The 13376-nt window shown below is 46.9% G+C and overlaps 1 protein-coding gene across 4 annotated transcripts in view; it reads left to right on the top strand.

Annotated features, from left to right (window-relative positions):
* Positions 1-9200: 9200 nt before the first annotated feature.
* Positions 9201-13376, top strand: part of LRIG2 (leucine rich repeats and immunoglobulin like domains 2) — a 63624-nt gene continuing 59448 nt past the window's right edge. For 2 of the 4 annotated variants that reach the window (XM_033198574.1, XM_033198573.1), the window contains exon 1: positions 9205-9789. In XM_033198574.1, the coding sequence (XP_033054465.1) occupies positions 9551-9789 (239 nt within the window). In that variant the 5' untranslated portion in view covers positions 9205-9550. Of the gene's footprint in view, positions 9790-10271; positions 10374-13376 lie in introns of all 4 variants that reach the window. The other 2 variants (XM_033198576.1, XM_033198575.1) reach the window with 2 other exon arrangements.

Here is a 13376-nt window from a genome sequence, read left to right as displayed (position 1 = left end):
TTTTTATACTTTCCAATAAAGTTTTAGAATGTTCTCTATATACTTTTTCTCTCTCTCTTTTTTTTTTTTTTTTTGAGGCGGTGTCTCGCTCTGTCGCCCGGACTGGAGTGCAGTGGCCGGATCTCAGCTCACTGCAAGCTCCGCCTCCCGGGTTCACGCCATTCTCCTGCCTCAGCCTCCCGAGCAGCTGGGACTACAGGCGCCCGCCACCTGGCCCAGCTATTTTTTTGTATTTTTAGTAGAGACGGGGTTTCACCGTGTTAGCCAGGATGGTCTCGATCTCCTGACCTCGTGATCCGCCCGTCTCGGCCTCCCAAAGTGCTGGGATTACAGGCTTGAGCCACCGTGCCCGGCCTCTCTTTTTTTTTTTTTTGAGACGGAGTCTCGCTCTGTTGCCCAGGCTGGAGTGCAGTGGAGGGATCTCAGCTCACTGCAAGCTCCGCCTCCCGGGTTTATGCCATTCTCCTGCCTCAGCCTCCCCAGTAGCTGGGACTACAGGCGCCGGCCACCTCGCCCGGCTAGTTTTTTGTATTTTTTAGTAGAGACGGGGTTTCACTGTGTTAGCCAGGATGGTCTCGATCTCCTGACCTCGTGATCCGCCCGTCTTGGCCTCCCAAAGTGCTGGGATTACAGGCTTGAGCCACCGCGCCCGGCCTACTTTTTCTCTTGTATTTCTTTGTTTGATCTAGGTATCTTTTAGTTTTTATTGCTATTGCATATGCCATCTTAAAAATATTTTATAATTGCTGATTTATTATGATAACATTGATTTTAGTATATTGATCTTGTAGTCACATCCTTGTTGAAATTTTTTGTTAGTTTAAATTGTTTACTTGAGATTCTTTTGGATTTTTTTTTTTTCTTTTTTTGAGACGGAGTCTTGCTCTTTCGCCCGGGCTGGAGTGCAGTGGCCGGATCTCAGCTCACTGCAAGCTCCGCCTCCCGGGTTTTACGCCATTCTCCTGCCTCAGCCTCCGGAGTAGCTGGGACTACAGGCGCCCGCCACCTCGCCCGGCTAGTTTTTTGTATTTTTAGTAGAGACGGGGTTTCACCGTGTTAGCCAGGATGGTCTCGATCTCCTGACCTCGTGATCCGCCCGTCTCGGCCTCCCAAAGTGCTGGGATTACAGGCTTGAGCCACCGCGCCCGGCCTCTTTTGGATTTTTTTCTGCAGAGAATCATATCCTGTGTCAGTAAGAGCAGTTTTGTTTGCTCCCTTATGATTTTATATCTTTAATATCTTTTTCTTAACTTGTACTGGTTAGGACCTCTAGAATACTGTCCAGTAGAAGCAATGATAGGCATCGTTGTCTTGATCCTAATGTAAAAGGAATATTTTAAATGTTTTACTGTTAAGTAAAAGTTGCTATAGGTTTTGGTAAACACCTTTTATTAGCAGGAAGAAGTTCATTCTATTCCAAGTTGGCCAAGAGTTTTTTTTTTTTTTGTTTTGTTTTTGTTTGTGTTTTTGTTTTTGAGACAGTCTTGCCCTGTTGCCCAGGATGGAATGCAATGGTGCGATCTCAGCTCACTGCAACTTCCGCCTCCCAGGTTCAAATGATTCTCCCGCCTCAGCCTCCTGAGTAGTTGGGATTACAGATGCCTGCCACCCCGCCCAGCTAATTTTTCTATTTGTAGTAGAGATGGGGTTTCACCATGTTGGCCAGGCTGGTCTTGAACTCCTGACCTCATGATCTGCCCACCTCAGCCTCCCAAAGTGCTGGGATTACAGGCGTGAGCCACCATGCCCAGCCAACTCTTGGTGGTATATTATATATCATACAGTATATATTTACATATTTTATATGATATGTATATGATATATATTAAATAGTACATATGTGTTAAAGAGGAAAACCATACTATTTCAGTATGTACAAATATATGCTACATATATATGACATATCACATATATCACATAAAACGTCATATTTTTTCATATACTAAAATAGTTATGTTTTTTCTCCTTTACTGTGATAATGTACTGGCACTCTCTAGTTAACCTATTAAAGAGGCCATTTGTAGGCCTGTTTGCTGTGTGGGTGGTTTTGATGGGAACAAGATGGAAAGATGTGTTCAGTTACGAGGCAACTAAGGTGGTATAGATGAAAGATTATTGTGTCTTGGATTGGTGTGGTGGTAAGAGAGATGGAAAGAAGTAGTCAGTTTTAAAATATATTTTGGATTTGCTGAAGGGTTGGAATAAGATAAGGAGTAGATGGAGAACAAAGGGAAAGGAAAGAAAAGACTCAAAGTTCAGATCCAAATTTCTGGCTGTAGATTTTTCTTTAAAAATTGTGGTAAAAAATATATAACATAAAATTTAACCATTTGGAACTATTTTTAAGTATACAGTTCTGTGGTAATAAGTACATTCACGGGGTGAGGGGAGTGGGGAAGGAGAGCATTAGGAGATATACCTAATGTAAATGACCAGTTAATGGGTGCAGCACACCAACATGGCACGTGTATACATACGTAACAAACCTACACGTTGTGCACATGTACCCTAAAGTATAATAATAATAAAAAACTAATAACAGCAACAAAAAAGAACATTCACATTGTTGTGCAACCATTGCCACCATCTATCTCCAGAACTTTTTTCATTTTCCCAAACTGAAACTCACCATGCATTAAACAATAACTCCCCATTCTCTCCTCCTCCTAGCTCCTCCTAGCCCAATCACCCATCTATTTTCTGTCTGTATGAATTTGACTATTCTAAGTACCTCATATAAGTGCAATCACACTATTTGTCCTTTTATAACTGATTTATTTCACTTAGCATAATGTTGTCAAGGTTTATTTACATTGTAGCAAGTATCAGGATTCCCTTCCTTTCTTTTTTTTTTTTTTTTGAGACGGAGTTTCGGAGTTTCACTCTTGTTGCCCAGGCTGCAGTGCAATGGCACAATCTTGGCTCACTGCAACCTCCACTTCCCAGGTTCAAACGATTCTCCTGCCTCAGTATCCCGAGTAGCTGGGATTACAGGTGTGTGCCACCACGCCCGGCTAATTTTTTTGTATTTTCAGTAGAGATGGGGTTTCACCATGTTGGCCAGGCTGGTCTTGAACTCCTGACCTCAGGTGATCCACTCATCTCAGTCTCCCAAAGTACTGGGATTACAGGTGTCAGCCACCCAGCCAGGAGTCCCTTCCTTTCAAAGGCTGAATCAATCATATATATATATACACACACACACACACACACACACACCAAATTTTGCTTGTTTATTCATCCATTGATAAGACACTTGGGCTGCTTCCACGTTTTGGCTATTGTGAATAATACTGCTATGGAACATGGGTATACCCATATTTCTTCAAATTGTTTCAATTACTTTATGTTTAATTTTTTGAGGAAATGCTGTATGATTTTCCACAGACTCCCCTCCCCTCTCCTCTCCTCCACTTCCCTCCCCTTACCCCTCCCCTCCCCTCCACTCCCCTCTCCTCTCCTTTCTTTTTGAGATGGAGTCTTGCTCTGTTGCCCAGGCTGAAGTGCAATGGCTCGATCTCAGCTCACTGCAACCTCCGCCTCCTGAGTTCAAGCGATTCTTCTGCCTCAGCCTCCCAAATAGCTGGTATTACAGGCATGCACCACCAGGCCCAGCTACTTTTTGTGTTTTTAGCAGTGATGGGGTTTCACCATGTTGACCAGTCTGCTCTCAAACTCCTGACCTCAGGTGATCTGCCGCCTTGGGCCCCCAAAGTGCTGGAATTACATGTGTGAGCCACCATACCCAGCCAGTGACACCATTTTATATTCCTGCCAGGAATGTACAAGAATTATAGTTTCTCCACATCCTCACCAAACTTATTTTCTGATTTCTATACATATACATATTATATATATAATTGCCATCCTAACAGATGTGAAGTAGTATCACGTTGTGGTTTAAATTTGGATTTCCTTAATAATTAGTGATCTTGAGCATATTTTACTTGTGCTTTTTGGTCATTTGTGTATCTTTGGAGGAATTCAAGTCCTCTGCCTATTTTTAAATTGGGTTGCATTTTTGTTGTTGAGTTGTAGGAGTTCTTTGCTTTTCTGGATACTAATCCCTTATCTGATATATGATTTGCAAATCTTTTTTTTTGAGACGGAGTCTTGCTCTGTCGCCCAGGCTGGAGTGCAGTGGCCGGATCTCAGCTCACTGCAAGTTCCGCCTCCCAGGTTCACGCCATTCTCCTGCCTCAGCCTCCCCAGTAGCTACAGGCGCCTGCCACACCGCCTGGCTAGCTTTTTGTATGTTTTTAGTAGAGACGGGGTTTCACCGTATTAGCGAGGATGGTCTCGATCTTCTGACCTCGTGATCCGTCCGTCTCGGCCTCCCAAAGTGCTGGGATTACAGGCTTGAGCCACCGCGCCCAGCCACAAATCTTTTCTTCCATCACATGGGGTACCTTTTCACTCTGTAGATAGTGTCCTTTAATGAACTGTTTTTAATTTTGACGAAGTACAATTTATCTTTTTTTTTTTTTTTTGAGACGGAGTCTGGCTCTGTCGCCCAGGCTGGAGTGCGGTGGCCGGATCTCAGCTCACTGCAAGCTCCGCCTCCCAGGTTCACGCCATTCTCCTGCCTCCGCCTCCCAAGTAGCTGGGACTACAGGCGCCCGCCTCGTTGCCCGGCTAGTTTTTTTTTGTATTCTTTAGTAGAGACGGGGTTTCACCGTATTAGCCAGGATGGTCTCGATCACCTGACCTTGTGATCCGCCCGTCTCGGCCTCCCAAAGTGCTGGGATTACAGGCTTGAGCCACCGCGCCCGGCAATTTATCTATTTTTCCTGGCTTTAGGTTTCACTTCAATAAATAGTAGTTACAATTGTTATTATTTCTTCTTTGTTTTAGTGGGAAAAGGAGATAGGTGAAGGAAGAGATGGAAGGAGACAAAAATGCATTCTCACTAGATTTGGGCATATTTACAGAGAAGCAGTGAAATTAACAGTAATTTGTTTTTTTTTTTTTTGAGACGGAGTCTCCCTCTGTCACCCAGTCTGGAGTGCAGTGGCGTGATCTCAGCTCACTGCAACTTCCACCTCCCGGGTTCACGTCATTCTCCTGCCTCAGCCTCCCGAGTAGCTGGGACTACAGGCGCCCGCCACCATACCCGGCTAATTTTTTTGTTTTTTTTGTTTTTTTTTGAAATGGAGCTTTGCTCTTGTTGCCCAGGCTGGAGTGCAATGGCATGATCTCGGCTCACCGCAACCTCCACCTCCCAGGTTCAAGCTAATCTCCTGCCTCAGCCTCCCTAGTAGCTGGGATTACAGGCATGTGCCACCATGCCTGGGTAATTTTGTATTTTTTTTTTTGAGACGGAGTCTCGCTCTGTCACCCAGGCTGGAGTGCAGTGGCCAGATCTCAGCTCACTGCAAGCTCCGCCTCCCGGGTTCACGCCATTCTCCTGCCTCAGCCTCCCGAGTAGCTGGGACTACAGGCGCCGCCACCTCGCCCGGCTAGTTTTTTGTATTTTTAGTAGAGACGGGGTTCCGCCGTGTTAACCAGGATGGTCTCGATCTCCTGACCTTGTGATCCGCCCGTCTCGGCCTCCCAAAGTGCTGGGATTACAGGCTTGAGCCACCGCGCCCGGCCTAATTTTGTATTTTTAGTAGAGACAGGGTTTCTCCATGTTGGTCAGGCTGTTCTCGAACTCTCGACCTCAGGTGATCTGCCCGCCTTGGCCTCCCAAATTGCTGGGATTATAGGCATGAGCCACCATACCCCGCAATTTTTTGTATTTTTTTTTTTTTTGAGATGGAGTCTCGCTCTGTCGCCCAGGCTGGAGTGCAGTGGCTGGATCTCAGCTCACTGCAAGCTCCGCCTCCTGGGTTTACGCCATCCTCCTGCCTCAGCCTCCCGAGTAGCTGGGACTACAGGCGCCCGCCACCACGCCGGCTAGTTTTTTGTATTTTTTAATAGAGATAGGTTTTCACCATGTTAGCCAGGATGGTCTCGATCTCCTGACCTCGTGATCTGCCCACCTCGGCCTCCCAAAGTGCTGGGATTACAGGTGTGAGCCACCGTGCCCGGCTTTTTTTTTTTTTTTGAGATGGAATCTTGCTCTGTTGCCCATGCTGGAGTGCAATGGTGCAATCTTGGCTCACTGCAACCTCCGCCTCCCAGGTTCAAGCAATCCTCGTGCCTCAGTCTCCCCAGTAGCTGGGATTACAGGTGTGCAGCACCAAGTCTAATTTTTGTATTTTTAGTAAAGACAGACTTTTGCCATATTAGCCAGGCTTGTCTCAAACTCCTGACTTCAAGTAATCTGCATGCCTCGGCCTCCAAAATTGCTGGGATTATAGGCATGAGCCACTGCACCTGGCCAAATTAACAGTAATTTAGTCAACGATAAATATTTATTCAGTGTTGCTTATATTCCAGACACTGCTCTTAGCAATGGAGATATACAATGACAAAACATACCTGTAACAGTATGCTTTGGAAAGATAATTCTAGTGACAGCTTAGAGACTTGGAGACAGGAGAGACTGGAGGAGAGGAGATGGGTTCAAAGGTTATTGGAATACTAGTCATATGAGATGAAGGTCTGAACTAAGTAGCAGTAGGGATGGAGAGGTGGGGAAAGATCTGAGATATTCCTGAGGGGGAATCAAGAGAGTCTGGTGACTGGATGTGACAGGAAAGAATGGGAGGAAAGCACAGGCAATCCTGAGACTTCTAGTTTGAAAGAATAGAACTGATAAGGTTAGGTAGCTATGACTTTGCAAAGAGTAAAGTCCTGAGGTAACGAGATATAGGGCAGCTAAATTTTAAGGGATTAGCGTTTATGCTAAGATGTGGAACAAGGGATATCAAGTGAGTAGTTTCTTTTTTTGTTTTTAGTAATCTGGAGCTGGGGTATACTGTGCTTACGGATTCCACCGAACTCTAAAATCTCAGCCCAGGTACCTTAGCACCCACAGATTAATTAGACAATTGAGGAAAATTAATATAAAAACCCTATATTCCATTGTTAATCAGAAATGAATCACTAAATTCTGTTAAAAACATGTATTTGTGGCTGGGAGCGATGGCTCACACCTGTAATCCCAGCACTTTGGGAGGCTGAGGCAGGCGGATGACCTGAGGTCGAGAGTTCAAGACCAGCTGACCAACATGGAGAAACCCCATCTCTACTAAAAATACAAAACTAGCTGGGCATGGTGGCGCATGACTGTAATTAATGCCAGTTACTCAGGAGGCTGAGGCAGGAGAATAGCTTGAACCCGGGAGGCAGAGGTTGTGGTGAGCCAAGATCGTGCCACTACACTCCGGCCTGGGTAACAAGAGCAAAACTTCGTCTAAAAAAAAAAAAAAAACCCAACAAAAACAGGTATTTGTGGCTAGTCAGGGTGGCTCATGCCTGTAATCACACACTTTGAGAGGCTGAGCTGAGTGGATCACCTGAGGTAAGGAGTTTGAGACCAGCATGGCCAACATGGTGAAACCCCGTCTCTACTAAAAATACAAAAATTAGCGGGGCATGGTGGTGCACACCTATAGTCCTAGCTACTTGTGAGGCTGAGGCAGGAGAATCGCTTGAATCTGGGAGGTGGAGGTTGCAGTGAGCCACTTATTGGGGAGGATACAGGCTAGAGAGCATTAATTTCTAATGGCCCCATTTGGTATAGTTTCATAGGAAAGCTCTGAAACTATAATGCAGAAAGGAACTAAACTGCCTTCTTTTTTTGTGTGGGGTTCCTGCCTGTGCCGGATTTCTTACCAGAGTTTGTTAAGTCTGCTCAACAGCTAAGGGAAGGAGGTTAAGAGTATGTTTCATTCTGCTGTCTTGGCTTTAAAAGTTTGGTTTGGGCTGGAGCTTTGGATATGGCCTTGTTTCCAATAGATACTTCAATATTAAAAAAAAAACAGAAAAAGGTTTGTTTTTTGAGACGGAGTCTTGCTCTGCCACCCAGGCTGGAGTGCAGTGGCCGGATCTCAGCTCACTGCAAGCTCCGCCTCCCGGGTTTATGCCATTCTCCTGCCTCAGCCTCCCGAGTAGCTGGGACTACAGGCGCCCGCCTCGTCGCCCGGCTAGTTTTTTGTATTTTTAAGTAGAGACGGGGTTTCACCGTATTAGCCAGGATGGTCTCGATCTCCTGACCTCGTGATCCGCCCGTCTCGGCCTCCCAAAGTGCTGGGATTACAGGCTTGAGCCACCGCGCCCGGCCAGAAAAAGGTTTTTAAAAACATAATTATGACTCCATAATCTGCCATGGGAAAGATTGCTTTCAGTTACTTTCTAAGAGAACCCTAATCTAGGCATTATCATTCTTTTTAACCTGCTCAGATTTTCAATTATGTCAGAAAACCCATGTTAATGTCGAACCTGCCCCTGCCTCAGAGTAACCTGGTTTAATCTCTTTGGGCTTGTTTCATCATCAGCAATAATTGTCTTGCCAATGTCACTGCCAGTGAAGGCGCAAACAAGGTAACAGATGCAAATGCCCTTTGAAAAGTTCCCTACATATAAGTGAACCATCACTATTAGTCTCAAAGTGTTATTTACAACCTTGGATGGCTGAATGAGCATAAGGTGGTCAGACTTCACTGTTCCTAGTAAGTTTTCCATAGCCTCTGCTTTAGGAGAAATAAATTTCCTCACATCCAGTCTTTGCTTTGTTGACTGCTCAACACCCTCTTTACTTGTCTCGCTTGCATTTCTGAGAGTGACCATGACAGCATCCCTCCAAACAGAAGGGTGTTTCCCTTGTATAGACAAGCAGGTGCAGTCCCACCAAAATTTATTGAACTCCAAGCTAGATCAAAAGGTGGAGGCGCACCGATGAAGAAACAGAGCCTCCACCTTCAGGAGCTTACAAGGCCATTAACAGAGTGATACTGATCACATGCAAGTGGGAGTTGCCGCCTACTTGCAGAAGAGCAGGGGCTACAGTCAAGCAGCAGGGGGCAGAAGAGGCTCGAGCTCGGCTCTGGAGGACGAGCTGGCCAAAGCCAGGATAGAAACTCCTGTGACCCATTCGTGTCTGCGACTTGGAAGGCAGCCCTTCTGCCACTCCGCTTTCTTAAAGCCCAGAGCAAATAAAAGATCCTTTTCTACTACTACAGTAGATAGACCTGTAGTCAGGACTTTGAACTCACAGCCATTTGCCGCACCATTCCCTCTTAAGGACCTACTGCGCCCTCCAGCGGAAGAACAGCGGCGGAATTCCACAGCGGCACCTAAAGTCCCTGAACACCTTCAAGTCCTCCTCCTAAAGAAACTCGGCTGCGTGTGGCCCCGCCCCTCACTCAGTTCCGCCCCGGACGCAACCTCGTCTTATGGCACCGATTGGCTGACCCCTGTGCGTGAGGACGTAGCGTCGTGGGGCGGGGCGGACGAGCCCCGTCAGGCCTCAGCGGTGTGTCCTAGGCCGTAGCTCCCGCTGTCGCGCTGCATCTGCTCCTTGCATGCATGTAGCTGGTACAGCTCTCAGCCGGGGCTTCGGGAGACAGTGCAGCCGCTGAGCATCTCTGCTGAGCTTCTCCGCCGATCCTCCTTTTCTAGCAGGCAGCTCTTCTAGGCCAGGTCCAGGTCGAGGGGGAAAATGGCGCCCGCGCCCCTAGGCTTCCCGGAGGAGCAGTTGCTAGGGTGTCGATCTGGATTGCTTTCCCGGTTACTCTTCGTTGCCCAGAGCGCTCTCCTCCTGTTGCCCGCCGCCGGAGCAGGTCTCTGCCCCGCGGCCTGCTCCTGCCGCATTCCTCTTGTGGACTGCAGTCGCAGGAAACTGCCCGCACCGAGCTGGAGGGCGCTGTCGGGCCTGCTGCCCCCCGACACCGCTATCCTGTGAGTAGAGTGGCCAGGCAGAGTGACCAAAAGGAGGGGGAGCTTTCCCTCCACAGGGGCAGGCAGGAGGGAGACAGGCCTGCCTGGTCGGAGGGCGTGGTCGAGAGCCTAAGCCCTGAAGGAAACTGCCGTCAGGACGTTCTGAACTTTGTTTTAGGTGGTGGGAGCCTGAAAAAGCCGGTGTTAAGGTTTCTGGAGACGTGTATGATGAAGACCAGGGTTAAGATTCTTGGGGCCAAGGAGTCTGTGATTTCCTCAGTTGGGGAGGAATTGGGGCGGGGATATTTAATGATAAGGACTCACGGGTCCTGGGCACCAGCATGGACTTTGGATGGTTGGTGGGGGTGGGTTGAGCACGGAACAGTGCTTTCTGCTTACTTTGAGCTGCATTATTTGGTGTGTACCTCAGACTTAGTGGTCCTCAGGCACGTGATTTTATAACCATGATCTCCAAAGACCTGTGAACTGTCTTTTGTCCTTAGTTCGCATGTTGGCTGATTTTGTGCTGCAGTTTTGATACTTAACAGGGTTGAAAAGTTCATTATGATGAATCAGGAGATCCTGTACTAATTCAGAACATCTTTGTAAGTAGCATTCTTGATCTAATTTAAACTTAACTGTAAAGAGGAGTATTTTTTCCGAAACCATTTGATGCCTTGTTTTCAGGCATCTTCTTGTGGCAACCCAAAAATCAGTTCTGTTATTTATGTATGTAAAGCAGGTACAATGGTTGAATGAATTCTGGAATCTCCACTGTTGAGTTTTCACTTTGACAGGTCTTTATTAGACAGTGGAACTTGGAGGGCTCCTCAGTCTGAGTCAGCCTGGGTATTAGGAACAACAGCAGGTATTAAATGCTGCAATTATGGGGCCTCTTAACCACTAACATACAGTTATTTCTCGTCACTAACTGAGCAACACGTTTATTAACTGACAGATTTCTGATGGAGTCGTTAAGAAAGAGTCATCACTGGGCCAGGCCCGGTGGCTCACGCTTGTAATCTCAGCACTTTGGGAGACCGAGGCGGGCGGATCACAAGGTCAAGTGATCGAGACCGTCCTGGCCAACATGGTGAAACACCGTATCTACTAAAAATACAAAAAAATTAGCCGGGCGTGGTGGTGCACGCCTGTAGTCCCAGCTACTCGGGAGGCTGAGGCAGGAGAATCGCTTGGACTCGGAAGGTGGAGGTTGCAGTGAGCTGAGATTGCGCCGCGGCACTCCAGACAGGAAAAAGAGCGAGACTCCATCTCTGGGGCGGGGTCGGGGGTCGGGGCGGGGCTGGGGGCGGCTCACGCTTGTAATCCCAGCACTCTGGGAGGCCGAGGCGGGCTGATCACCAAAGGTTGGGAGTTCGAGACCAGCCTGACCAACATGGATAAACCCCGTCTCTACTAAAAATACGAAGTTAGCTGGGCGTGGTGACGCATACCTGTAATACTAGCTACACCCTGAGGCAGGAGAATCACTTGAACCCGGGAGGCTGAGGTTGGGGTGACCCGAGATCATGCCATTGCACTCCAGCCTAGGCAACAAGAGCGAAACTCCGTCTCAGAAAAGAAAAGAAAGAGTCATCACTAAAAAAATAGGTTGAAGTGCAATTAAAATATGAGAGGCTACTTGGATTTGTATTGGAAATAGAATACAAATAAGAGGTGTTGTAGAGGTTAAGAAGTATTTATATATTTGCAAATAGGTTAGCACAGATAGGAAAGAAATTTACCTCATATAGTCGTTGAGAAAATTAACAAATAACCAAATGTTTTAGTAAACATAGAACTGCAGTGCAATAAGATGCTTTCTCTCTTATGGTAGTGACACCTGTAGTCAATTCTGGTTTTATTGACTCAAATTTAAAAACTCATATCAGTGTGCAGTGTAGACTGAGTTAAACCTAGCACAGACTCTTTGTTATGCAGCAAGTGCCTTTTTCTAAGACATTCTTGGAAGAGCTACCTGATTATAACAATAAATCTGGCACAGATTTGACAAAACAACTTCATTTAGCTGTAATTGAAATTAATGTGGCCTACTTTTTTTTTTTTTTTTTTTTTGAGATGGATCCTCGCTCTTGTTGCCCAGGCTGGAGTGCAATGGCATGACTTTGGCTCACTGCAACCTCTGCTTCCTGGGTTCAAGCAATTCTCTGCCTCAGCCTCCCAAGCAGCTGGGATTACAAGCATTCGCTACCATGCCTGGCTAATTTTTTGTATTTTTAGTAGAAGTGGGGTTTCACCATGTTGGCCAGGCTGGTCTTAAACTCCTGATGTCAGGTGATCCACCCACCTCAGCCTCCCAAAGTGCTGGGGTTACAGGTGTGAGCCACCAAGCCTGGCCTGGCCTACTTTTTTTTTTTTTGAAAGAGTCTTGCTCTGTCACCCAGGCTGGAGTTGCAGTGGCACGATCTCGGCTCACTGCAGCCTCTGCCTCCTGGGTTCCAGTGATTCTCCTGCCTCAGACTCCCAGGTAGCTGGGATTACGGACTTGAGCCAGTATGTCCGCCTAATTTTTGTATTTTCAGTAGAGACAGGGTTTCACTATGTTGGCCAGGCTGGTCTCGAACTCCTGACCTCAGGTGATCCGCCCGCCTCGGCCTCCCAAAGTGCTAAGATTACAGGCACGAGCCATTGCGCCCGGCCACAGCGTGGCCTACTATTTAAGATTCTCCGTTGGTTGGTAAACATTTAGAAGTAATTTTATGTAAGATATATTTTTGTGTTAAGGTTTGATTTTTGTTTAGTGAAGACCAATTGCCTAGAGCCAAGTGACATTCAAAATTTTTAATGTCCTATAATGAAATTGACATTTTCAGTTGAAATGAAATGCCTTAGAGAACAATTCTGTTGTAGAAATGTAATTGGATGGGCCGGGCGCGGTGGCTCAAGCCTGTAATCCCAGCACTTTGGGAGGCCGAGACAGGTGGATCACGAGGTCAGGAGATCGAGACCATCCTGGCTAACACGGTGAAACCCCGTCTCTACTAAAAAATGCAAAAAAACTAGCCAGGCGAGGTGGTGGGCGCCTGTAGTTTCAGCTACTCAGGAGGCTGAGGCAGGAGAATGGTGTAAACCCGGGAGGCGGAGCTTGCAGTGAGCTGAGATCCGGCCACTGCACTCCAGCCTGGGCGACAGAGCGAGACTCCATCTCAAAAAAAAAAAAGAAATGTAATTGGATGGAAGTCTTGTATTGGTAGAACTCTTAGAATATTAGAAGATAGTACCATACTATTTTATTTTATTTTTTTTTTTTTGAGGCGGAGTCTCGCTCTGTCGCCCGGACTGGAGTGCAGTGGCCGGATCTCAGCTCACTGCAAGCTCCGCCTCCTGGGTTTACGCCATTCTCCTGCCTCAGCCTCCCTAGTAGCTGGGACTACAGGTGCCCGCCACCTCGCCCGGCTAGTTTTTGTATTTTTAGTAGAGACGGGGTTTCACCGTGTTAGCCAGGATGGTCTCGATCTCCTGACCTCGTGATCTGCCCGTCTCGGCCTCCCAAAGTGCTGGGATTACAGGCTTGAGCCACCGTGCCCGGCCATACTATTTTAAATTGAGAAATGAAACATTCTTCAGCAATTGCCTTTAGCTATAAA

The sequence above is a fragment of the Trachypithecus francoisi genome, unplaced genomic scaffold (genome assembly GCF_009764315.1).
Source record: "Trachypithecus francoisi isolate TF-2019V2 unplaced genomic scaffold, Tfra_2.0 Lachesis_group5, whole genome shotgun sequence".
Taxonomy (NCBI): Eukaryota; Metazoa; Chordata; class Mammalia; order Primates; family Cercopithecidae; genus Trachypithecus; species Trachypithecus francoisi.
The sequence above is the reverse complement of the archived record's forward strand: the minus strand, read 5'-3'. Positions and strand labels throughout refer to the sequence as shown.